Source organism: Haliotis asinina, chromosome 7 (genome assembly GCF_037392515.1).
Source record: "Haliotis asinina isolate JCU_RB_2024 chromosome 7, JCU_Hal_asi_v2, whole genome shotgun sequence".
In the NCBI taxonomy this organism is placed as follows: Eukaryota; Metazoa; Mollusca; class Gastropoda; order Lepetellida; family Haliotidae; genus Haliotis; species Haliotis asinina.
The window spans coordinates 57,164,173-57,191,826 of NC_090286.1; the positions used below are offsets into that span (position 1 = coordinate 57,164,173).

General features: G+C 42.5%; 2 protein-coding genes across 2 annotated transcripts; both read left to right on the forward strand.

The window, feature by feature from the left end:
• The first annotated feature begins 1,217 nt into the window (after positions 1-1,217).
• On the forward strand, positions 1,218-5,413 carry LOC137291688 (tubulin beta-4B chain-like). Its single transcript, XM_067823119.1, has 5 exons — positions 1,218-1,366; positions 1,914-2,065; positions 3,049-3,157; positions 3,738-4,093; positions 4,374-5,413. Exons 2-5 carry the CDS (start codon positions 2,009-2,011, stop codon positions 5,193-5,195), a joined length of 1,344 nt encoding a protein of 447 aa, XP_067679220.1. The 5' UTR covers positions 1,218-1,366; positions 1,914-2,008; the 3' UTR covers positions 5,196-5,413.
• A 3,644-nt stretch (positions 5,414-9,057) lies between these two features.
• On the forward strand, positions 9,058-16,697 carry LOC137291237 (tubulin beta-4B chain-like). Its single transcript, XM_067822534.1, has 4 exons — positions 9,058-9,806; positions 14,253-14,361; positions 14,886-15,241; positions 15,569-16,697. The coding sequence occupies exons 1-4, from the start codon at positions 9,750-9,752 to the stop codon at positions 16,382-16,384; spliced, it is 1,338 nt and encodes a 445-aa protein (XP_067678635.1). The 5' UTR covers positions 9,058-9,749; the 3' UTR covers positions 16,385-16,697.
• The last annotated feature ends 10,957 nt before the right edge of the window (positions 16,698-27,654 follow it).

Below are 27,654 nucleotides of genomic sequence, written 5' to 3' on the forward strand. Positions count from 1 at the left end.
CTTCAGAAAGGGCGCTAAATCGTTTCATCGTGAGTCAACGTTTGTCGAAATAATTGCTTCATGTGGCGTGGTATTTAGGTAGACCGTGGCATTCCTGACTTGACAGTTGGATATATTGATCTGAATATTACCTGTAGTAGTGACAGACACCATACCTTCAACACCGTGTGTTTATGGAAGAATTGTATCGTGTAGAAGCGTGTCCATGAATTGCTATATTATACCCTGCCTATCCCGTACTATTATTCACAGTTTCAGGCAATCCGTACTAGTGTTCACTGAGCACATTTCCTTAACTTGCAATGACTACACCATGCTTTCATTACCCACATTATGTTTATTGGTAACCGCCACATATCCTTGCTGGAAGAATGTGGAGGCTTCACAAACCCAGTACAACCGGCCGGACTGCACGTCTTCGGGGTTGGCGACTGAGAAAACAGACAACGTTTACTAGTAACCACTTTGCACCAGAAGAGAAGATATGAATATCATTATTCACAGACTGCACAATAATGTGTTTACTTTTCTGGTACCTTGAAAAACACATTCAACAACTTTTGATTCAGTGAGATAAAGAGATGAAGTAAAAAAGACCATGCTGTAGTTTCAAAACACATTCCAGGAATCAAAATGAATTTTAGAAATCTCTGAATGGCCTTTCTTGATTGTAATACTGTCTTATGTACATGTAATGATCTTGAACAACAAAGTCAAAATGTCAACGTAGATTTATCTGGAAAGGTGTAGGTGCCTACGATATGACAACTAGTATCGTGTGTTTATGTTTTACAAAGGGTTTTCCTAACAAAGTGGTGCATAGGAACAATACAAGTGATTAAGCCGGAATCTATTTCTATACCACAGACTGTATGTATATAGCCTAAACCTGACTATAACTGTGTGGTATACACTGAATGAATTTATATGATATTAAACGTTATGGATTTGTGTGGCTTCAAGCAATGTATATGTGGATTAACTGTATGTCTTAAGTATTTGTATTACAAAAATACTTCATGTGTTCAAATAAGATTTCAATGATTGTATTTGTGGAGCTTTAACTTAAATTATGCGAATGACATGAAAGCGTAGCATGTATTTGTCAGAGTAAAACTTGATATATTTGTATGATATTGAAGTCACTGTATCCGTGTGGCCTTAGACTGGATGTATTTGTATGGCCTTAGACTGAATGTATTGGTATGACATTAGACAGAATGAAATAACAACATGTCTATAAACAAGGAAACCCGACTCCTCTATGGACATCCTGGAAACTACGTCACTATACACTACCGCGCGATTCAGTCCTCATACATTTGATAATTCAGATGGTTTCGCTATTTCACTAGCAACGATTCAGGTAAGATTACTGTGGCAAGCTCGTCATTTGCATGAGCGTCTCTTGGAAACATACTCTATTTCCCTGATACGTGTTATTCCGACATCAAGGTCGTTCGCTCATTAGTTTCATATGTCATGTAAGTGTATGCGGTGTATTAACAGAAACAAACGTAAGTCAATGCCTTCTTTTAAAAGTATATTGACGAGAGAAAGAACACACATGAGAGGACATATTAAGGAGAGAAAGATAGGGTAAATCATACGCAAGCTAAAATTCTCAATCGTCAGTACTGTGTTGTGGTGTTGGTGATACGGTGTCAGCATTAAACAGGGGAGGGGCTTGCGGGAGGTGGGGGGCGGTAAATGAGGCAGTTTGCATTCATCTCTCGGTCCTACACAGTAAACATACAATGTAAATTACACCCTAGTATTGTGCTCTACTGGAGCGTGTAGCCAAATGATCGCTTCGCACAAAAGGACCGTATTTATTAGCTCCGTTCCTCTAATAAAGCCTCGAGAAGAGCTAGAAAGTGTTTGTTGTTGGTAACGGCGTGTCTGTGTTCTAGCAACCGCGCCAGGCATATTTAAGGCCAAGCACGAAACTGAGCGGCACAGTCATTTTTCTAAGCTCGTGAACCATCCAGCCACCAACCAAATCATCATGAGGGAAATCGTCCATCTTCAGGCCGGCCAGTGCGGCAACCAGATCGGTGCCAAGGTGAGACATTGATATATCACATAATATTACACAGTGTCAAACGTCGTAAATCTAGGTTTTCTTGTTGGTGGACTAAAACCTGTGGATTTACTGGTTATAGATACAGTTTAGTGGAGGCTTATTGAAATAGCTCATCTCTCACTGGTGTGGAGGAGACCTGTTATGCCTTCATTCAGTTTCTGAGTACGTGGGTTAACATTAACTCTTAGATACTTTAGGATTTACTGATTTAATCTCTAAGTTTGTAGTACTTTATAGTGTCTGTGTGTGTTCAAGTCAAGTTAGGCAGAACACAAATGTACAGGCGTTGTAGGGTGGGTATTTACACTTAGAATGGCTGAATTCGCCACTGCCTAGTAACAGCGAAGACGGTAATTGCAATGCTCTACCTGGACGAACACTGTGATCATGATTTTTTGACAGATTATACACTTACATAGATTATATTATATTAGATTATATTAGTCAGATACAGACTAGAGTGGCTACTTGTAGAAGGGGAGGGGGATTTGTAGGAGAGGAGGGGATTTGTAGGAGGGGAGGAGTACTTGTTTGGACGAGAGGGGGATTTGTTGGGTTGGAGAATCAGTTTATGCGCGCAGGTATCTGGTGGGCTTGACTGGGGGCGCTCTGTGTGGGGTTGCCTGTGGTAACGCGTAAATAATACCGGTCTTTTATTGTGAACATTGTCCTGACTTACAATCAGCGGTGGGGATACACAACAACCCCCTATGCACACAGGTACTTGTAAGATTACAGGTATCAATTACCACCTTGCTGGACATCGACCGCTGTTATCCGATATTGGTTTCTGGTCGGTCCGTGCTTTTTGTCACAATGATCGGATTAACATGTTAATTTCCAATTTCCATATCATATCCAAAGTCAAGAAATTATTTGTGCAACACTTGATGTTGTGATCGATATTGACTTCCATGTACGCATGTATCCATTCATATTAACTATCATAAATCTTTATCCAGTTCTGGGAGGTGATCTCTGACGAGCACGGCATCGACCCCACCGGCACCTACCACGGTGACTCCGACCTCCAGTTGGAGAGAATCAATGTCTACTACAACGAGGCCACAGGTATACTTTGCTTTATGACTGTTACGAAACGGCACTTGTCTGGGCTAAGTGGCCATCAACTCAATATAGAGTAAGGCGTCTCGAGTCCGTGCTAGTAGTCGTGATTTAGTCAGAGCTACGTAACGTGTTCTCGAGTCAGCAATTGTAACAGCTATTGAGACATAGATATATCTGAGGTGGTTTTCAGTCAGGGCTATCTGAAGTGGTTTAAGGTCAGGACTATTCAAGTGGTTTCAAGTCAGAGCTACTTAAAGTGCTATTGCATCACAGCTATTCTACATGATGTCCACAGAATATTTCTTTAATTAACCTAGAATCATGGTTATTGTTTGTAATTCATAAGTGGTACCACTGTAGATAAACAACGTCACTTCTGCTATGCGTTGTTCGTTCTTGACAGGCAGCACTGGCGTTCACATTGAAAAGTATTTTATGACTGCTTCTCGTTGTCCTCCTAAAGCTGACTCGGTTATCTCCCTTTCTATGAGCGGTATCGGGAAAATATGCTTTCTGTCATTCCATCTTCTGTGATAATAATAACAACATAAGCATTATGATAATAATGTTGGCCGTTTTCCAGGTGGAAAGTATGTTCCCCGTGCCGTCTTGGTCGACCTGGAGCCCGGAACAATGGACTCCGTCCGATCTGGACCTTTTGGTCAGATCTTCCGCCCAGACAACTTCGTCTTCGGCCAGAGCGGCGCCGGAAACAACTGGGCCAAGGGTCACTACACAGAGGGCGCCGAGCTCGTGGACTCAGTGCTCGATGTTGTCCGAAAAGAAGCCGAGAGCTGTGACTGTCTTCAGGGCTTCCAGCTGACCCACTCTCTGGGTGGTGGCACCGGGTCTGGCATGGGCACCCTCCTCATCAGCAAGATCAGGGAGGAGTACCCCGACAGGATCATGAACACCTTCTCCGTTGTACCATCACCAAAGGTACCACGTTCCTAATACGTCGTATGCACAACTTAACTCAATAATAGTTATTCATCTTAATGCAAAACGATGTTCTAATCTCAGGACATCAGATTTAGACCCGTACTTGTGGAAAAAGAATAAAACAACTGTGCATCCATGGAAACTAAATATGAATAATTATATAAAGACCCAGTATCAAATTTGACCTTTTTCGAGTTCAAACATAATATGGTATACATCACAGATTAATCATTTACCATATGACGATTTACTTATACCCATGTTTAAATACTTCCAGGTGTCTGACACTGTGGTGGAGCCCTACAATGCCACCCTCTCCGTCCATCAGCTGGTGGAGAACACAGACGAGACCTACTGCATCGACAACGAGGCTCTTTACGACATCTGCTTCAGAACCTTGAAGCTGACCACACCAACCTACGGTGACCTCAACCATCTGGTCTCAGCCACCATGTCCGGTGTGACCACCTGCCTCAGGTTCCCCGGTCAGCTGAACGCTGATCTCCGTAAACTGGCTGTCAACATGGTGCCCTTCCCCCGTCTCCACTTCTTCATGCCCGGCTTCGCCCCACTCACCTCCAGAGGAAGCCAGCAGTACCGTGCACTCACCGTACCCGAGCTCACCCAGCAGATGTTCGATGCCAAGAACATGATGGCTGCCTGTGATCCCCGTCACGGCCGCTACCTGACAGTTGCCGCCATGTTCCGAGGCCGTATGTCCATGAAGGAGGTAGATGAACAGATGCTCAACGTTCAGAACAAGAACAGCAGCTACTTCGTTGAATGGATCCCCAACAACGTCAAGACCGCCGTCTGTGACATCCCACCACGTGGTCTGAAGATGTCTGCTACCTTCATCGGCAACAGCACTGCCATCCAGGAGCTGTTCAAGAGAGTCTCCGAGCAGTTCACTGCTATGTTCCGTCGTAAGGCTTTCCTCCATTGGTACACTGGCGAGGGCATGGATGAGATGGAGTTCACTGAGGCCGAGTCCAACATGAACGACTTGGTGTCTGAGTACCAGCAGTACCAGGACGCCACCGCCGAGGAAGAGGGCGAGTTCGAGGAGGAAGAGGGAGAGGAAAATGAACAGGCTTAAATGGATGGTGATATCACAGACAAATAATTCCATCTGGTAGTTTTCTGCATGTTTTCAACAGTACTTCAGAACAGGAATCTTTGATCACTATCAATATTTGAAACTGTCAGTATTTACCTTTGTTATCGATTTACCAAATGATATTTGTTACGGTATGGACTCTTTCGTTGGAGCCATCCTCAAAACCACATTTTGTCAATAAAGCTGAATGGATGCAGGTCTGGTGTTGTCTTTATATATAATATTCCAACGCACACATGACATCTCTTTTCATTGCTGTCTCTATGTTCGTCTAAATGATTCACTAGGGGTTAGGAGTGGCTGACATACATTATATACATCACAAAAATCACGCTTATATGAGGCATATACCTGGAATATAACTGAATGCGGTGTTAAACACGAACGAGTACAAAATGAGAAAATCGCTTGTGTCCAATACAAGCATCATTATCCTGCAAACCAAATTAAACTTTTACAGTTGATGATTCCCTAAGCTGAATATTGTCTGTATCGACAACGAAACAAAATAAGACTTGAATATCGTTTCGAATGGGGGTATGCTATCAACAAAACATGTACATCTGAAGGACGTTTCCACCTTTGGCGCAATTGTGACACACATATGCCTATTCTCTTTCCCGGGAAGACTTTTCTTGCCTTGACATGGGTTTGTTCCTGGTGCCACTTGGTATCAGTTCACATTAACATGAAATCAAATAACAAATATTCGTCAAAATGATAAAAGAAACACATAAAATATAATATTTTTAGTGCAAATTCCGTTAGTACATGGTCTCATTTGAAATTGTTAAAGACGCAATAAGAAGCGTTCACTGTCGATCTCTATATTCCGACGCAAAAGGCATTTAGAAGTGGTACACATAAAGGTGAGGATTTATGGATGTCAGATAAAGAAGTTGAAGCATCCATACATTCTCACCTATACGACGCAAAGGGTCTTTGTAAATGTTTGTAATAGCAACTGAAGCGGGGTGAGCAAACTTTATAAAGGGATGCTGAAAATCGCTTGTAATCTTTCACTCAGCACAAGCAAAGTTAATGGCAGTTCACAACGTTCTGTGTTTCCAATGACTGAAGTACATGTATATTAATACTACGAGCAGGAAATGAAAGAGGTACGCTCTCTGTCTGTGTATGCCAGAAACATCCATAGATGAGAGATTCATATACTATGAACGTCACCAGTTCTTTTATCTCACAAATACACTCTTCTTTGAGTACGTCTATTAAATACCTCATATGCGCTTAGCACTGTCAGAGTGAGTTGAGCGTAACGTCGCCCCTAACAGAGAGCCTGGGACACCACGGCTTACCATGTGGGAGGAAATGCTGAAGTGATACCGGTTCAAATACATACCTCTTCGTCTGTATCGGTACAGATACATAACTAATTGACAACTCCAAACTGACAGTAATTCAACTAAGCCTTTTATTAACTGCATCTTAACTGTCATCAGGGAAGGATGGGTGTAAGTGTGGTTAAATAGCAACTATACGCAAAGAATTTAATGAAGCACTCCCTGTCTTTTTAGAATGGTTTCCAACACGTACATATAACTTCTCGTGGTGACCATGATGGAAAAACCATGCGTTTTTCTGACCCGTGTGTTCCTTTGACTTATAAAAAACGACAGCCTTTATGATGATGGTTGCTTATTTCGAAGACACACACACTGATTTTCATACAAAACCAAGTCTGTACAAGTATGGCTCAGGGGCGTTTGATGTTGAATTCATTGGTAAATGTAAACACTCAAAATGTCGTTTGGCATATCTTACACCGATTCAAAGTGAATACCAAGTTATACTTCCGTGTGACTGTATGACAGCCAGCAATTTCCTTCTCATAACCCTATCAGCCTCCTGATCCTCTGAAGGGGCGCTTGACGCCATTCCTCATGTAAAGCAGCTTCCAACTGGACCAGGTTCTGTACAGGAGGGATCCCTTTGTTGCACACGACGACCAATCGTGTCCCAGATATGCTCCATATATGGGTTAAGATCGGGGCTCAATCAATCGTGAGAAATGTCAGGGTGTGATTAATTAAGCCCTTTGTGTACAGATAGCTGACGATAAAATAGGTATGCCTGCATTCTAGTGTCTGCATGTGAATATGCATTCAGATGCTCACTAGACATTTGACTAATGAATATTTCATGCACGCATTTTGATTGAGGCCTGTTAATGTATCGGATCTCAGTGTATTTAGACATCGGCTAGAAAGTTGACTATTGAATATGCGTGCAAGTATTTTGATTGAGAGACATGCATGTATTTTCAAATAGCAGCTAGAAAACTGACTGTTGAGTTTACATATATGCCGTTGTTCTGATGCATAGTTGACAATGTGTTTTATATACCTGCTACCAAGTTCGTGATTGGGTATTTATGTCCCCGCCTGACGCATAGATGTGATTATGATTTTAATACTGGCTAGCAAGTTGCTTATGTCATCACATGGTGCATATGTAGTTGTGACTATGTTTTAAATACCGGCTAGCAAGTTGATGATTGAGTATTTATGTCATCACATGGTGCATATGTAGTTGTGACTATGTTTTAAATAGCGGATAGCAAGTTGATGATTGAGTATTTATGCCGTCGTTGATAGAACGATGGATACGAATATGTTTAGATGCCTGCTGGTACGTTGATTGCTGTATGCTCATGAAGAATTTGGATCGATGTTTGTAGATATATAGATGCCTATTAGCAAGTTGATAATATAATATTTATCCCAGCGTCCAGTTGGGTGCGAATATAAGCGTGTTTTAAGGTTTCCTAGCAAACTGAACAATCATTTATTATTAATGTGAGCACAGTGTTTGAAGGGCCAGTTCTGACTCGCGGTATGTAACCTCGCGCGTTACGCATAAACCCCCTAAAACCACTCGTGATGCTGGAACGTCCCACTTCCCGGAACCAGACATTAACAGGACGCTCGCACATACGCTGTACAAGGGTTCAGCCACTCGACCTATATCTGCCACTTGGCGAGTATATCCGCCTGGCACCGTACAGCGGAGACTTTCAGTTTTCCGATACACTGGTTGAATGAGAACATATTCGCTGGTCTTCATAATATCATCTTCTCATGCAAAAATCAAAGTCAGTGAGTTATCACTTCTGATGGTTGGGTAAATCCAACACAATCTGTTCGAATCCCGCTTCACCCTGAACATGTTTCTGGTGCCACCGAAGAGGAACGCATTTATGGCCTGCAACTTTCCTTTTCCCTTTCACGATGAACCAATACTACATTGTATAACAGAAACGTCTTTTCAAAGCGACGTAAAGCAAAACTCACTCACTCTCTAGTCAGCTGCCAATCGGGATAAAATACACTGGTTGATCAAATAACGAAACTTGAGTAATTCCTTGCCATATTTCTCTCTTGTGTATCTTGTCCTAAATAAGCAGTTTGTGAAGCCATTAGGTTTTGCGTGTAGAAACGATAGATAAATGTGTTGATGTATGGAGGTAAAGACATTAAACCTATAAGCACTCTGTGCGTACATTCTCTAAGCCTGTTGTTTTAAAAACCGCTGCGGTCGTTATCTTGATATGACAGACATGCGCTATCTCTTCTGAGCCCCATTCCGGGGTTTCGGGACGCCCGTGCTCACAACCTGGAACCCTAGACCAATATGCAGTGTTTGAAAAAACACATTCATATCAGGATTTATAAATGTATACATTACTATGAGGAACATAAAACAACATACACGTTTTCATCTTTTGAAAATATTAATGAAATGAAGTCCAGATTTGTTTTAAAACTGCATCATCTTCAACATTATTGAAAGAGAGCTGCGCATTGCGATAAATTTTCGTGTTGCACGTGCAAACTTAGTCTGGCGCCGGGCGGGCCCACACCATGACATGTGACAACACCAAAAGTATTGGATTTACTGCAGACGTACCTGTTTTCATTCGTTACATATGTTCATATTCAGTTTGTGTGATAGATGCTGGTTGCACGCATTTACTTTGGCAGCTCTTTTTCGCACCTACGTGTTCACAGTAACAGTTTGAATGCTTCTCTGAGTGCAGCTGCACTTGTTGTGACACAACATGTACTCATGTCTTTTTCTGCGAAACCTTCATCAAGTCTAACAGCCATCTGTTCCAGTACCCGTGAAGCATCATGTACGTGTTAACGTCGAACTGTCAAGTAGAGTTCACTCTCCGGAAACCGTAAACCAAGCTGGCAACTTTTCAAAATCAATTTGGACTATAACCACATTTGTTCGTGAGCTGCAGTACGCGTTCTGCTGACCCCGAACAAGCTATAAATAGACTGATGGAGGAGACTGTTGCAAGTCTGGAAGACCTGCACTGGAGCATGCCAGCTTCGCTGATGCCCCGGGCCCAGACAACTCACTATGAGTCAGGCGGAGACAGCTTGCCTCGTTTCCCATTCGTGACGTCATTCTAGCTCGTGAGACCGGCCTCGCGTCAACTGCTGCAGGTGCCCCGTCAGGTTGTTTACTTACCACCCAGTTGTCTTTTCAACATCTTCTGTAATCATGAGGGAAATTGTCCATCTTCAAACTGGTCAGTGTGGAAACCAGATCGGAGCTAAGGTAAGTACTAAAACAGCACCATTATGTGTCCATAATTACCCATCGTCTGATACCAGTACACGCTGACGACTATTACCATTGTATACTGTCTACCAAATTAACATTGATAATCCTTATTTTCGACACACGTATTTAAATTTCATTATTATAGCTATTTATTAGTGTATTTAAGTGCCAACTATTTATGTGGGAATCATTTTCATAATTATGAGGGATAAAACGGGAAATGGTGCTGCTGTAGCATGCTGATGTGTCATCCACTTCCTCCATATTGAATGAATATTTTAAACATCTACATACATGCACTGATACAGTATAGAATGGGTCAGTGTGTGTGTGAAGATGCCAACATGGGGCTAATGTCCTGTAAGCTGGATTAGAGATGTCGCTGGACTGTAGACTATGGCGGTATAGACCAGTAGCTTACGTGTCGCATTTCCGCCCTGTTTCCGAAGCGGCATGATGGGAGGGATGGGGCGAATTCTGTGTGCTCCGCCTGATCCGCCATGATGATATACACAGCTGTATCCCTCTGCAAACGGCCCTAGATTAGAGCTCCATGTGGCGTGACTGTCCTCCCGCGAGTCGTTGAGCCATGGACGCTGATGATGAATCACATACAGGCATGATAAAGACTCAGCCGCCTGGGGACAAATCTATAACTCCAAGGGACATTCACGTTGTTTTTCAGTGAGCATGTACATGTATGTGCTAAACGGTACAGTGCCATTTGTGTGGACTGGTATGAGGCTGCATTTGAATAGCGGCATTGTTTAACATATTGCTTGCTATATTAATGTATACCAAAGTGCAAGATATTGAACGCGCAATTCATGGCTAGTTTTATACTACTTATCCCATAGTTGGAGGTATGGCAGTCAGGTTTTACGTTCATATTTGATGCAGTGAACGATGTGAGAGAGGGTGAGTGAGTGCATATTGCGAAACGCCATATGGTTCATCTATTTGTTTTGGCAGGAGTGGTTGCGGTGCCCTAAAATGAGTAGTTCGTTGGCAGTGGTGAAAAAACGTCTTTTGTGGAAAATGCTTCTCTGCTTCGTGAAAAAATGGTGACATCAAATATTGTACAAACACACCAACACTCCATTTCACTACAACCCTGTCTTATCCTTTAGCCTATTCAGCAAATCCTCATATTCAAGATATTGCATCTTGGATAAGATAATGTTCTTTCTGACCCCTTGTCTCTCCTTTGTAAATGATACACCACTTCCTCTTCCTGTCGCCATTTTCCCCACTCATCACTATGTACACATGTATCTGAAATAATGCTGATGCGGCTTAAAACTTAAAACCCAATTCAATTCAACCAATCCCTCCCTCACCCCTCCCGCCCGCCCGCTCTACATGGGGTATCTTAACAGTGAGAAGACATAATTATGTGGTGTGGAGCGGTAGTCAGAGAAGGGGAACTTAAAGTAAGAAATACGGCATTTGATAAGAAAGGGCATAGCATAACGAATGGGAAACAAGGCCGACAGGAAGAGGAAGTGGTGCCTTTACAAAGAAGGGGCAAGCGATCAGGAAGATAGTATCTTATGAGGGTAATATAATGAATATGGGGGCTGATCGCATCCGACACTGGGATAAAGGATACAGACAGGTTTGCAGTCTTCACTGTCAAGTGAGATGCCATATACGGCGGCTGTATCTGATCAGTCGGATGATATATGGTTATGGTGTATCACTGTTAAGTGATACGTGACATACCCTGGCTGTAGCTGATCAATGTCAAGTGATGAGTGGTATACAGAGGTTGTAACTTAACACTGACCTGTGATGTGTGGTATACGGTGGTTGTAGCTGATGACGGTGAAGTTGTGTAGTATACGGGCGTTGTAACTGATCACAGTCAAGTGATTTGTGGTATGTGGAGGTTGTAGCTGATCACTGCTGTCAAGTGATGTGTGATATACAGGGGTTGCAGCTGTCAAGTGATGGGTGGTATACGGTGGTTGTAGCTGATGAGGGTCAAGTTGTGTGTGGTATACGAGGGTTGTCACTAATTAGTCAAGTAAATGAGTTAGGTTGTAGCTGTTCACCGCTGCCATGTGTAGTATACAGGAGTATTAAGCCAAAGCCTAATGAAATTACACACCATGCATGAGTAACGTGTGATGCATAAGCCCACGGAAGCAAGTGGCAGTGCCTTTTGGGACCTCCCGCCATAAATACTGCTGAGCTGAACCTGCCTCATATCGATGAACAGACACAGAGGGCGAAAATATTCCGTCTTGCCAATGTTTTTACATCCAGCTCTACGACTTGGCTTCTATGTGATAAGTACTTTCATTTGATGAGACTTGTGCATAGTGGTCGTGACAAACAACTCATGGGCAAAAATATCTCATTACATTAACTGCTCTTCAGCACAGAATTGTGAACTACAGCTGTCAAGAATACCATCCAAAAACATTAGGACGTGTCCCTTTAAAGTAGGGCTTTGTGCAGCCTGTCGAAAAAACGCGATGCTGACCCTAACTGCTCACCACAGGCTACCGGTATGGGGATGGGCTAGGCTACACAGTGTGCATTACGGGGTTGTCGCCAGTGACATTGGATCAAGGCACAATTATTGCAGGAAACATTGTAGGCGATGTATGATATATGGTGATGTTTCTGACAGGTGATGTGATCTATAGGGGTTACAGGCAATCGCGTATCTATGGTGCGTGGTATACTAGGGTTGTAGATAATCCATGACAAGTGATGTAGAATATTTAGGGGTTGTAACTGCGTCACGATCTATCGCTGATGTTTCAGCGTCAATAGCGTCTAGTGTGTCCAAAAAACACAGTTGACTTGTGAAAACATGTGATGTTGGCTCAACCACTATACATGTTGTATAAATGATGAGATCCCGGCAGGTTTAGAGGAGACAGCATCAGACTGATTGTAGGCGTGATTTTCCTTGTTTGGCTATGTTGAGAATGTGGCGTGTATTAATCAATATCGTGGAGACACTGGGATTGGCCTGTGTGTAATTTGCGTATTTAAAGTTAGACGTATTCCACAGCTTGGCTGCCTTGTACTGATTTTCCAGTTGTATGTGGTATGTGGTCACATGTATTTGTGGTACAATTTCACCTCCGACAAAAGTATTGAACAGTTACCTGGGATTGGGTCCACATCAACGCAAGGGACCGACAAAGCTGTGCCTTGGCATACACTCAATTTGTCCATATCACTGACCCAATCCACGCGATGTACAAGGGCGCGGGGTTCCAGACTAAAATATTGGGGTGCCGTAATTCACTTACTCCTAATACATATTGGATAGGGGTTCCAGCGGATCAGTGAATTGCAGTGATATAGGGAGCGAGTGCTTTGCTCGTGCTTGTACCCACTTAATGCGATGTAACGGGGATGCAGCTCATTACTGACTCATGCTGTTGCGTCGGGGATGCAGCTCATTACTGACTCATGCTATTGCGTCGGGGATGCAGCTCATTACTGACTCATGCTGTTGTGTCGGGGATGCAGCTCATTACTGACACATGCTGTTGCGTCGGGGATGCAGCTCATTACTGACTCATGCTGTTATGTCGGGGGTGCAGCTCATTACTGACTCATGCTGTTGCGTCGGGGATGCAGCTCATTACTGACTCATGCTGTTGTGTCGGGGATGCAGCTCATTACTGACTCATGCTGTTGCGTCGGGGATGCAGCTCATTACTGACTCATGCTGTTGTGTCGGGGATGCAGCTCATTACTGACTCATGCTGTTGCGTCGGGGATGCAGCTCATTACTGACTCATGCTGTTGTGTCGGGGATGCAGCTCATTACTGACTCATGCTGTTGCGTCGGGGATACAGCTCATTACTGACTCATGCTGTTGCGTCGGGGATGCAGCTCATTACTGCCTCATGCTGTTGCGTCGAGGACACGGCTAATTACCGCTATGTCTTGGATGCGGTTAATCATTAATTTACGCTGCAAGTTGTACAGAAGGTCTAGCCTAGCACTGAGTCATGCTGTTATGTCGGGGATGCGGTTAATCATTCACTGACGGTGCAAGTTGTACAGGAGGTCTTGCTGATTACTGACTTGTACTGTTGTATCAGAGGTGCGGTTAATCATTCATGATGCACGTTATACGGGAGGTTCAGCTAATCACTGATATTGTCTGATATTGTGTCGGAGGTGCGGTCAATCATTCACTCGGCACAGGGCGTACAGGGCGTACAAGGCGTACAAGGCGTCTCGCTCCTGTTGTGTCTGGGGTACCGTTGCCGGCTTACATGTACTTGTGTTGCATGATGCAGCTGGGACTGACTCCAGCTGATCTCTGAGTCACACGGTGAAGGGAATCAGATAAACGCAGACCTGTCAATTATGTAATAGCCTGGACAGACACAGCTGCAGGCATAGCTGTTCATAGGAAATCGTCATTCTCGAGCTAAACGATAATCTTTCTTAAACAGTTCTGGGAGGTGATCTCTGACGAGCACGGCATCGACCCCACCGGCACCTACCACGGAGACTCCGACCTCCAGTTGGAGAGAATCAATGTCTACTACAACGAAGCCACAGGTAAAACAATGTTTATGTAAATGCTACTGCAAAGGGTCTGTTACGAGTTAGACCATTAAGCCAATGCGATGAAAATCCAGCTAGATCCGAGACATAGTGTACACACATCTTTCCAGTTTATGGTCCTAGTGGTGTGATACCAGTTCATAGCACAAATTTGTTAAATTAAACAGTTTCATATCTGAAAAAGGGCATTATAGACATGTGAGTTTTCGCAGGGCAGAATGGTTACCTAACATGGCAGTCCTGTGCATCTGTGATGCCATTTTTGGTAGAATCTTCCAAATGATATTCAGGCCAACGAATCGCGTCATCAGTATAATTCTGTTCGCATATGTAAACATTATTTATTAGAGCTCCCAGGCAGCATGTCACCTCTCAACATTATGCGGTATTGTCGGGCTTTCCTGTAAATTGATATAAACGAAATTTAATTCAGTTTTCTTTTAAAGAAGTATGTCATCCTAAAATGTTTTTCGTGTTACATCAACTATCTTTCAGTGTATTGTTGACTATTTTTCCAGGTGGAAAGTATGTTCCCCGTGCCGTCTTGGTGGATCTGGAGCCCGGAACAATGGACTCGGTCCGATCTGGACCTTTTGGTCAGATCTTCCGCCCAGACAACTTCGTCTTCGGTCAGAGCGGCGCCGGAAACAACTGGGCCAAGGGTCACTACACAGAGGGCGCCGAGCTCGTAGACTCAGTGCTCGATGTTGTCCGAAAAGAAGCCGAGAGTAGTGACTGTCTTCAGGGTTTCCAGCTGACCCACTCTCTGGGTGGCGGCACTGGGTCCGGTATGGGCACCCTACTCATCAGCAAGATCAGGGAGGAGTACCCCGACAGGATCATGAACACCTTCTCCGTTGTACCATCACCCAAGGTGACAGTTCTCTCATTCCCACTCAACCATTTGACATTTACCAAAACGACCGAGAGGTCTTCTTGAAAATCATTCAAAACAACGTTTGCGTTACAGTTGCACAGAAAGATAAAGATTCCTTTATTTGATACATATGTTGCTGATCCCGTATGAACGTTTAGCGTTAAATATAAACACAAACGAATTCAGATCCAGTTCAATCACCCTATGTTTTAATCACCTTTAGCAGATAACTAAGCAATTAATACGCTCCATGTAGCTGTCTTAGCTCTTTACGATCAAATGTCGCAACTGACCATAGCTGAAACGAATGTTCCTCTCTTCCAGGTGTCTGACACTGTGGTAGAGCCCTACAATGCCACCCTCTCCGTCCATCAGCTGGTGGAGAACACAGACGAGACCTTCTGTATAGACAACGAGGCTCTTTACGACATCTGCTTCAGAACCCTGAAGCTGACCACACCAACCTACGGTGACCTCAACCATCTGGTCTCAGCCACCATGTCCGGTGTGACCACCTGCCTCAGGTTCCCCGGTCAGCTGAACGCTGATCTCCGTAAACTGGCTGTCAACATGGTGCCCTTCCCCCGTCTCCACTTCTTCATGCCCGGCTTCGCCCCACTCACCTCCAGAGGAAGCCAGCAGTACCGTGCACTCACCGTACCCGAGCTCACCCAGCAGATGTTCGATGCCAAGAACATGATGGCTGCCTGTGATCCCCGTCATGGCCGCTACCTGACAGTTGCCGCTATTTTCAGAGGCCGCATGTCCATGAAGGAGGTAGATGAACAGATGCTCAACGTTCAGAACAAGAACAGTAGTTACTTCGTTGAATGGATACCCAGTAACGTCAAGACCGCCGTCTGTGACATCCCACCACGTGGTCTGAAGATGTCTGCCACCTTCATCGGCAACAGCACTGCCATCCAGGAGCTGTTCAAGCGCATCTCCGAGCAGTTCACTGCTATGTTCCGTCGTAAGGCTTTCCTCCATTGGTACACTGGCGAGGGCATGGACGAGATGGAGTTCACTGAGGCCGAGTCCAACATGAACGACCTGGTGTCTGAGTACCAGCAGTACCAGGACGCCACCGCCGAGGAAGAGGGCGATTACGAGGATGAGGAGGAACAAGAACCAGAGTAAAGAATCTTGGTTATATTCCAAAACTACATCTCTCTCGGTCTTTGCATATCTTGTGTTGGATATGTTCACATTCCATGTTAACTGATGTTAGTTGTACAGCGGAAATACGGTCCGTGCTTTGGGATGTCTGATGTCTGTTACATCGCCTCTGTCCTCCGCCTTTATCTGTCATGTATCAAACAGCTGTGAATGCCTTTCTTTCCATGACGTATTATTTTCATAATCGGACGTGAACAATGATGCTTTTGCACGTTTATGTGATCGCCAATTGAAACACAATATGCCTGAATAAAGTATTCTGAATTGCAACCTATTCATTTGTTGATTCACTTGTTTTATTTGTTCCCTGAGAACCAGGTAAGCCGCTGATTGGCCTGAAGTATCATTACAGTATATAACCCAATAAAATGTCAGTTTCTCGCGTAAAATAACGCATGAAACGTTTTCTTCAAGGAAGTATAACGAGCATTACTAGCCAGTGCGATGAAAATTTCGGCTTGCCTATTCAAAAATGTCTTTACACATGTGTACTTACAAAGCTCCAAAAGAAAAGACATCGTGTTTTTTAAAATTAATGATATATAGTAGTTTACTCAGATTTGAAACCGCCACATGTATTTGTCCCCCGCTGAACGCGGAACTGAGGAATAGGTATTCAGCAGCGTCTGTTGTCCAGTTTCTTGTTAACGCGATATTTCATGTACTGTTGTACCCAATGCCTTCAAATTTGGTGACATCATAAATTGGGGGATTACGCAGACACCAGTCGATTTGGTTGATGTTAACCTTATTTGCATATCCATAAAACATTGCAATCAATGACCTCAACTTTGGTGACAGCCAACATTGGGGGATTATCAAGACACCAGTCATTTCAGGCATCTTGTGTGTCAGCAAAAAGTAAAGAGTAGTGAATATGTTATAAATATTTCATTCTTCCTTAGCGGCAGGGGACATTGCCATGTTAGTGGCAAACACTTGTTTGGGGTACTGGGCACCCGCGGGAGCAATATGGCCATGATTTTACACCACTTTTAGCAATATAGCTGCGGCAGACACCAGAAATAGGCTTCACACAATGTGCCATGTGAAGAGCGAAGACTTGAACTACAGGGCTACTCCACGGCCCATGGAGCAAAAGGACATCTATAGCTGGCAGTATGTCTGACTTTAAATAGCACCATGGCATAAATGTCAGTGTGTATTTAGACCTGAAGGACTAAAATGATATCTATAGCAATATGTATTTGACTTGAAACAGCAATTTGCACACTATAAATTCAGATCTCGATACGTATACTTAGGTATATTCTTTGTCAGGTCTTACTCGGTTCAGGATGACGATTTTAATGTTGCACAGCAATAGATCAATAACCCATCAATTTCGTGACCCATGTAAACATGTCACCACGACATGATTCGTGCTACAGCTGAACATTTGTCATGCGATCCTAGATCATTAGTCATACGTTTACTACCCTGTCACGACAGCACATGACACGCCTCTGTCCTTGGAAAATGTCTCCTTCGAAATCCCAAACCAAAATGGCGGTAAATATCTTGACTGTCCGCAGTGGCAGCATAGTCGACAAACATCATATCACAAAGATTAATCTTGTAATCACAAAGATGAATCTTGTATATCCCTACAAAACAAACGTGATTGTATTACACACGGGCATAATTTGTATGTTGTTTTCGTTTATCCTCGCACGGAAACAAACTATTTGAATATCGATCCATGCAACTGGAAAACGAAGAAATGCATGAGTCGAAACAAATATGATGTCATCTCGTCTCTTCCGACAAGCATGATCTGCAGAAGATCACCTTCCGGATCTTCCTAGACTAACAGCTAGTCTCTGAAATGAACATATTTTACTGAAAAAACGTTCATAGTGAAAAAAATAATATAATGAAATGGAGCCCTTAGACTTTCTTCATTTTCAGAAGCTAAGGAAATCTAGACTTGCCACATTTTCTAGACTTTCGTGGGCTTTCTTGGATATATATACTTCAGTGTCTGTACGACAGACTAGGATCTTCCCTGAGTTACAAGTAATATGACAGAAACAGTTGTCTGCACCACTGAGCCATGATGTACAGTGAAGCTGCTTTAGCCCCTTCTTCATCATCGTTGCGCATACATACGGACGTGTAAACCCGTGTTGTGTAGCTGTTTGTACTCAATCGGAATTTTGCCGCAGGGTTACACTGGCAGTCTGTGCACTCCGAGTCGAGCATATCCTTGTTTTACAGGCGGGGTAACAACGAGTATTGTCCTCTGAGATCTTCTGTATTGATGAGACAGATGAACTTGAATAATACATTATTAGAACATTAATGTTCTCCATATTATCACAAACACCCCTTCTAAATTAGAACCAACACAATTTGTTGACATCACACACAGTGTTCCAAGTTGAGTGCAATCGATGATCGATACACGAACCATTGTCGAGTATTGTACAGTTGTGTACAGTAATTAACTAATGCAGTTTTCAAAACAAAATATTCCTGTACCGATTCAGCTCGCACAATGGGACATTACTGCTTGAGAAATATCAGATAAGACACGACCTGGCAAATGCCCCCAATTTGCATATATGGGAACGACCTCCGCCCCCCCCTCACCCCCACCCCGAACATTCTATTTGAAACAAGAGGGAAACAGGTTTTCGTGTAAATATTGAAAAGTTCAATTTCCTCTTGCGAATGGTGTTGTGATCTACGGGACACGCGTTAAACGTTAATCAACTTAATCAGCAATCTACCCGTACAAACCAAGTGTATTCGTCCAGACTACTTGCCCTGATTGTTTGTCCTAAACGGGTTTACTACTCTGGCTCATCTAATGCTTGTCACGCAGTAGCTTGCTCTCAGTAACAGATGAAGCCAGTCCTACATTCAAGCCATGTCTTCCTCGTGGTTTGGTAGACCACGTTGTACCTGAAGTCATGGTGCTGCATACTAAAACATGATCCCAGACAATACGATGTGTCTTAGACGATTCAGACTGAGTGGAATCTATGATGACAGATGTTTCTCACATAAACATAATGAGTGCGTACGATATATACTATCCAAAACTCAAGAAACGCATAGACGAGAACTCTGTTGCGAAAATGTATATTCAAACATGTATAACTCGTGCACAAATAAACAATAGCGCATCAAATTTTACACCAGTTTAGTAGACGGTAATGTCTGTACAACCAAGTGGATACGTTTAGATAATGGAGACGTTGAGCGCGATGGTAACGACGTAGCAAGATCCGACTTAGGGTTTCCTGGCTCTCGGACCAATCTCTTTCAACAGTTTGACCGGACATCCTGGCTGCTGAGCCCTCACCCGTGGCAGTACGATCACGCAACTGTAGTAAACGGGTGTACCGATCTTGATCTGCAGTGGTTAACTCGAGATCTGCCTCTGCGGAGACGGTCATTTGTTATATCTGTTTGGTTGCAACGAACTGCAAGCCATGATAACTTGCTAAGACTAACATTCAGACGCCTGGCAACAGAAGACTTGTAATCTCCAGCATGCATTCTTTCAATGGCGACGTTCCGTGTCGCAGAGTCAAGACGTGACGTAGTGATCTGACATTGAAACTTCTTTAAAACGAATGCCAATTTCTATTGTGGATTTTTATTGCCAGACACTGAATGCTCTTTGCTACACATTTCAACTGGAATGTGATTTCTGGCGTTTTGGCAATGCCTTTCTAATACTTGTAAGAAATCACGATAAAATCGATTTTTTGCGTGTGCAAAATCATGTTATCAACACCTTTGCTACACATTTTGATGGTGGGGTGGGGATCTCCACACCTTAATACAAACAGAAGCGTTCCAGGGTCCGACTGTGTATTCAATACATGGATTAGATATCATACAAAATCATTCAACCACAATGATATAAAATCTCATCGATGCACTTGAGGAATGGTAGAATAAACATATAAACCTTACTTTATATAATAAATCATTATAAGTTTAGGTTAAACTCAATACAAAGTTCCTTTACCGTTACGACGGTGTAATACAAACACATTCAAAGTTATAACAAACACATTCAAATTTACAATTAACAACTGCATGTCGGTACTAACAATATCTGACTTAACATGATCTTCATTCATTTGTCCAAGAGCGTCCATTGTGGTCGCTCTCGGGTAGTAGTTTAGGATGGTGGACAAGAGTAATGGAAGACAAGAGTCGACGGTAGAGGTCAAGACAGCAACAGCCATGGATTGTTATTGTTTGGTTGACTCATGGTCGAAATGGTATGCACAGTGGTAAACATGTGACAGAACGCACGTCGGGACTGAGTGACCAATGATCCCGATGTGGAGAACCGCTCTGTCACTTACACACATTCAGAAGTCCGACGGCAATTCTTCATCGTGGACGTAGTCGTAGGTGGGGCTACGGCCTTGGGCGACGGCTTTGGCCGACACCCCGACTAGCCGCACAATCCGTCCACTTGTCATTTCCCTTACCGGTCTCCTTGGTCTTGCTGGATGGTCTCGCTGGTTGGTCTCCCGACTGACCATATCAGTCAGGTTTTTATACACAGAGTCAATACGCCACATTGTGCAAGGTCACTGTCCCATGCACATGTACATGCGTAATATTCGGCGACTTAGACAGGTGTTAATTGACATGTATTGCTAGCGTTTGAGAACTAAGAATCCTGCCCGGAGGGGGGTTTATGATCAGAGGGGATACTCCGAATGTTTGCTGAATACATTACATAGAAAAAGGGGATAGAATTTCGGAGCACTTTATACATATATTGAAACAAATAGATCGCGTTAATAAATGAAGTTTTAAAGAAAGCTAATTGAAATTATTTAGTCTATGGCACATTTATCAAGTACATTACTCATAAATATTGCACCATTCTTGAACAACGACTATGTTTCAATATAGGATCGTCCTTTACCTCAAATACGGTACGCCCGTACAGTGTTCTTGAACATATACTGTTATTATCCGATGTACGGTAAATTTAACATAACAGGTACAGCTGAGCCGTGACATATTTGACAAATATATATCTTTGGAGCAGTTCAAAATATTGGCTGACAAAGTTATATAAATGAAGGACTATGTGACCATCATTAGAACGCACTGAGACTGACTATGGTCCGTTATGCCACAAGTAAGCAATCTATCAGCATACTAGCTGTGCAGACCAGTGTGGTGGCACGTTAATGAACCGTGACCGTTGCGTTGCTGCACAGATTCTACAGCGTTAGCATTTATTCGTTAAACCCACTGGAGTGCTTTAAACGGACAATGTAAACAAACTCACTAAAAAGTATTATAACAATTAAGCCGTTAAGGGACTCCATATAGAAAGTTATGTCTGTAAGCTTGGAAATCTGAAAACCCCTGGTTCTTTAAAGGTCACATGCAACGTAAAACACAACTTTGCAGATTCTGGTACCTTTCGGTATGCACTTACCGAAACAAATCATAAAAAATGCCAATTCAAACTATAAAGTTGAAAAAAACGCAACGAAAAAAAACCCGTTTCACTAAATCCCCCCTAGCGCTGGGGGGAAAACTGGTTTCAACAGCTGTGCTGCGCTGCGTCCATAACGCATGCGCAGTGAATACGTAAAACGACGCATCAAGTACACAAAAAGAAGTTGTTATCCATAAAGAATGTTACTTTCTGGTGACTGGCTATACTTCTAAAATGCCCATCAAACAGATGATCTTTCTGTACATACAATGAACCCTCAGCATATCAGCAAATGAAACAGCCAATCGGAAGCTGTCGTTACACTTGAGCGCATATTCACCCGCTATGACTGGGTTCGTTCTCCCGAGCGCTTCGTTTCAGGGGAAATATTGCACTTTGTACGCTTATAATTTTGTTTTTCTACAAGCAGCAATGTATATTATATGTCACGAATAAGTGATAAATGTGTTTTAATTATGTCTTATGTTTTGGTTGTATGTGACCTTTAAGAATTGACCTACAATACACATACACTAAATTTCGTAGCTTCCAAATGATTGCTATTTACCGGACTTTTTTTACAAATCAATAACTCACGATAGTAAACGATAGTAGCGTATATCAAATGGGGAAAAAGTAAGTTCTGATGCCTTCAAGTACAGCCAAACATTCTAATTGTGTTACACCCTAGTTTTTCTCTGATGAATGCAATGACAACCCACCATAACAGATAACATGCTCTTTACCATCTGCGCCCTTTTGTCCCAGAATGTAGCTGAGTGATGTTTGTGATGCATCGGTTGTCAAAATGAATGGTTTGGTTGGGTCTGGGTAAGCAAGTTTCGGTGATGATGTAAATGCTTGTTTTAATTTGGTAAATGCTTGCTGGCACTTGTTAGTCCAGGAAAATTTGTTATCTTTCTTCAGCGTGTCATAGAGAGGTGATGCTATTCCTGAGAAATTTGGAACAAACTTTCTATAATAACGTGCCAAACCAGTAAAATGGCGGACATCATGAACATTCTTGGGCTGTTGAATTTTGGTGACGGCATCGGTTTTGGATTTATCTACCTCAATGCCATTTTTGCTGAAGTTGTGACGTAAGTATTGTATCTGTTTGGCAGTGAACTTACATTTACTAGGCTTGAGGGTCAGACTCACTTGTATAATCTTTTAAAAGACACATTTTAGATGGTTTAAATGTTCAGGGAATGATTTGGAAAAGATGATAATATAGTCCACATAGATCAGAATGTATCGCCAATTCATTTCTTTCAGTGCCTCAGAAATGGTATTTGGGAATGCCATTGGAGTATTTTTAAGACCAAAAGGTAGGCGGTTCCATTCAAAGACACCGTCTGGCATAATAAAGGCTGATTTGTGTCTTGTTTCTGGGTGTAGCTGAATTTGCCAAAAGCCACTCGCACAATCTAAAACACTAAAGATTTTAGCATGGCTGTCTCCAGCGGCATCAATGACATCTTCAAAACGGGGGAACGGAAAAAAATATTGGCTTTGTGACAGCATTGAGGCGGCGATAATCTACAACAAAGCGGTAGGTGTTGTCCTTCTTTTTGACCATCAAAATAGGTGAGTGCCACTCAGATGAACCTGGTCTAATGATTGTGGCTTCTAACATTTCCTTAATTTGACGTGAGCACTCTTTTCTAACTTCTACATTTTGTCTATAGGGGAGAAAGCCTTATAGTCCGGGCGTCACCTGTCTCTATTTCATCTTGGTGAGGGTGTGTTTTGCCTAACTCAGACCAGTTTTGAGCAAAGACAGAGTTTTGGGTGGTAAGAAAAGATAGAAGTTCCTGTTTTGGGGCAAGTGTGAGGTCTGAGTCAGAAATATCGAATGTAAGTTCTGATTGGGTTGGATATTTTTCAAGTGATGGTGGTTGTGAATGTAGGTTGTCCTGATGTGACCTATGTGTTAGGTGTGTCCTACTTGTGTCCTGATATGACCTATGTGTTGGGGTTGACCTACTGGTGTCCTGATTTGACCTATGTGTTTTGGTTGACCTGCTGATGTCACCTATATGTTAGGTGTGTCCTACTTGTGTCCTGATATGACCTATGTGTCGGGGTTGACCTACTGGTGTCCTGATGTGACCTATGTGTTTGGAGTTGACCTACTGGTGTCCTGATGTGACCAATGTGTATTATGACCTGAGCCTGTCCTGCTGTGTGACACAGAGTTTACTTGAGATGACCTGAGAGAGTGGGGTCTGTTAGGGCTGCCTTGACGAGTACTGACAGGAGGGGAATTGGGTTCTGTGTCAGAAGTGTCTGGGAGGGTAAAGACGCCAGAAGAATCTACCTCAGATGCAATTGTTAGCACTCTTTTGGAATTCAAACGACGCATGTAAACTGCCATTTGGAAGACGCATGTAAACTGCCTTTTTGAATTTGTTACCAAACACCTACCACCTTGAAGTTTAATTTTTGAAAGAGCTGGGACTGCTTCTAAAAGGATAATGGAGGCTGTTCTGCTGTGGGAAATATGTACAGGGATATCAACTTGGCAATGGGGAGGAATGACTGTTGTTTTTTTGCATCTGGCATACCCAGCAGTGGTTTTAGTTAATGGGGTTGAGATTAGACCACCTTGAGTCACCAAAGTTCTATCAAGTAACAACACAATTGCTTTGTTGACTTCAAGAAAACCTATACCAAGTATGAAGGAATGATGAAGTTTTTCAAATACATCGTAAGATTGTGATAGGGTAAGGTGTCATAAGGTAAGGTCTAAAGAATTGGTACCTAAAACAGAGTGGTGTTCACTGCCTACACCTATGATTTCTCATAAATCTGTTGGTTGTATGTGTTCATGTGTGTAGCCTAATTTCTGCAAAAAGGTCATGTTGACACAGGAGATACAGGCACATGTATCCACAAATTTGGGCATGAAGAACGAGTTGAGCAGTACTTACTTGAGACTGGTACTGCTGAGACTGAACCATCTGTCTTGAGGACTGCTGGTGGTGGTATGATGGTGGGTGGAGCCATCTTGGAGCCATAGTTTTGCAGCTCCCTCCAATCAGGCGAACCTGTTTCTGTGCATCAAATTTGAATAACATGACAAAGTTTTGAAAATCCTGCCATCAAGAATCAGCATCTTCTGAGCCGTTATATGGCTGCAGTTTAACGTAAGGCGTTGTCATGGTACCTTGCCGTTAGGCAGATGAGTTACAGCTGGATGCAGTTGATGATGTGGCGGTTGAGGTAACTACTCGGGTGGAACTTGGCTGAGATGCAGCTGCAGTTCTTGATGTTGCTGTAGGGATCGTCAGTGGTGGGGAGTTGGGCCTCTGAGTCTCGAGCAAAAACTGGTTAGGTTTAACCAACCACAATGATATAAAATGTCATCGATGCACTTCAGGGATGGTAGGATAAACATATAAACCTTACTTTATATAATAAATCATTATCAATTTAAGCTAAACTCGGCAAATGCAAAGTGCCTTTACCGTTACGACAGTGTAATACAAGCACATTCGAAGTTATAATTAACAACTGCATGTGGGTACTAACAATATCGGACTTAACATGATCTGCATTCATTTATCATGTACATTACTCATAAACATCGCACCATTCTTGAACAACGACTATGTTTCAATATAGGATCGTCCTTTACCTCAAATACGGTACGCCCGTACAGTGTTCTTGAACATATTATCCGATGTACGGTAAATTTAACCTAACAGGTACAGCTGAGCCGTGATATATTTGACAAAAATATCTTTGGAGCAGTTCAAACTATTGGCTGACAAAGTTATATAAATGAAGGACTATGTGACCATCATTAGAACGCACTGAGACTGACTATGGTCCGTTATGTCACAAGTAAGCAATCTATCAGCATACTAGCTGTGCAGACCAGTGTGGTGGCACGTTAATGAACCGTGACCGTATTCGTTAAACCCACTGGAGTGCTTAAAACGGACAATGTAAACAAACTCACTAAAACGTTTTATAACAATTAAGCCGTTAAGGGACTCCATATAGAAAGTTATGTCTGTAAGCTTGGAAATCTGAAAAACCCCGGTTCTTTCCGAACTGACCCACAATACACATACACTAAATTTCGTAGCTTCCAAATGATTGCTATTTACCGGATATTTTCCGAATTAATAACTCACGATAGTGAACGATAGTAGATTATATCAAATGGAAAATATATATTCACTTAGGCGTTGCTAATGCTGTAGGCATTTACGAAAGCAACTAGTCACAATATAAAACATATACTTGCACTGACTTGGTTTTGGGTTTCGACAATATGCGATGGTAAAACATCTGAATTGAAGTGAACTAGTAACTCTGTCTGTCAGGCAGGAATTGTACATGAAACTGAACAGTAAACGGACACCGGAAAGTATGGGTAGAGTCACTGCTTCATGTTCATTTTCCATTATATTAGAAAAGACGAATTCTACACATATGAATATTACAGTCAGTGCCACAGTGGCGACTTAAAACACATTCTCACAGCGTGTCACCTGTACATATTCTAAATGACAGAATACACGTATATACATTGTTAACGGAAAACGTCCAGGACACATATTGCGATAGTTTAGAAATAGTAGAAGCCTAACTTGTAACCATGCCTGTCATCCAGCGAATTGTGTGTTTCAGTTATAACTATGTTAGTCTTACAAAGTGACGGCATACAGCACTACCGTAGTAATGATACCAAGTTACATTAATCATAACCACGCGGCCAAGGTACAAGATTAGAACATGACTTTGATAACGCGCAGAACTAGGTTCATTGTTCAAGTAAGGCGCATTTTAAGTAAAAATATGAACACAGCAAAACATTAAGTAACTATGGCTTACCTTAATACGAACAGAAGAGTTCCAGGGTCAGACTGATGTACGTTTCAGACCCTGGTGTTTATATAGCTGAACCCTCTGCTTGTATGGCATAACCAGTTTCCCTAAAATGGAGACGCCGCTCTGTCTTTTGAAAACTTGTGCCATCGACACATTACTCAATTTTGACTGATAGCTTTAGAGATTATAACTGCTTTGGTCCTATATTGTAGGAAACGTTGAGTAATAACCAGTAATATACGTGTTTAAGCCTCCACATCTACATCTAATTTTACAGCGTGTACAGGCGTGAATATTTGACACTTAAGTTGTGGCTGGAGCCGTCACTACAAACACTGGAGTGTATACTCAATCAGGCTTTTAGACATCGGCAATGCCAGGAGCATAGATACCTGTCATTTACGCAAGTTGCCAATAACAAGTCTGCTACAGCGTGAATACTTTAACTAAATGTACGAAATATAACATTTACTTCGTTGAGAAATATCTGAATAATTTAGGTAAAATATACACATTTTACAACTGTTATAATATAATCAGATTTCAATATACAACTAGGGCTGACACAGTATGCTCATCATCATTTATTTCTGATTCTTCCATTTGTTCCTTTTCATCTGAAGGGGATAAAAGTGATCGTGATTCGACTATTAAAGATTTTCTTTGTTATCTAACAGCTAGGTTGTTATCTGATCGAGACGTGACCAGGTAAATCAGAAACTGATTTGTAAGTAACGAGCCATGCGGCAGAGATACGATCACGATCATCTTCAGAAAGAATAGTCCAGATACAGGGGAAAATCACCCACAAGATACGTACACTGGGGCATGGAAAGAATCTAACCTGGCACTAACATTTACTATTGCTAAAAACATAAACAGACCAGGAAAGCAATCAAGATGCAAGAAAGTAACCAAGAATGCTGGAACTGTATACCTTCGACAC

Excerpts from the sequence above, each read along its gene's own strand:
- LOC137291688 (XM_067823119.1), top strand. The coding sequence starts at position 2,009 with ATGAGGGAAATCGTCCATCTTCAGGCCGGCCAGTGCGGCAACCAGATC. Across the intron at positions 2,066-3,048 it reads GCAACCAGATCGGTGCCAAG|TTCTGGGAGGTGATCTCTGA; the intron begins GTGAGACATTGA and ends ATCTTTATCCAG. Across the intron at positions 4,094-4,373 it reads CCGTTGTACCATCACCAAAG|GTGTCTGACACTGTGGTGGA; the intron begins GTACCACGTTCC and ends AAATACTTCCAG.
- LOC137291237 (XM_067822534.1), top strand. The coding sequence starts at position 9,750 with ATGAGGGAAATTGTCCATCTTCAAACTGGTCAGTGTGGAAACCAGATC. Across the intron at positions 9,807-14,252 it reads GAAACCAGATCGGAGCTAAG|TTCTGGGAGGTGATCTCTGA; the intron begins GTAAGTACTAAA and ends TTTCTTAAACAG. Across the intron at positions 14,362-14,885 it reads CTACTACAACGAAGCCACAG|GTGGAAAGTATGTTCCCCGT; the intron begins GTAAAACAATGT and ends CTATTTTTCCAG.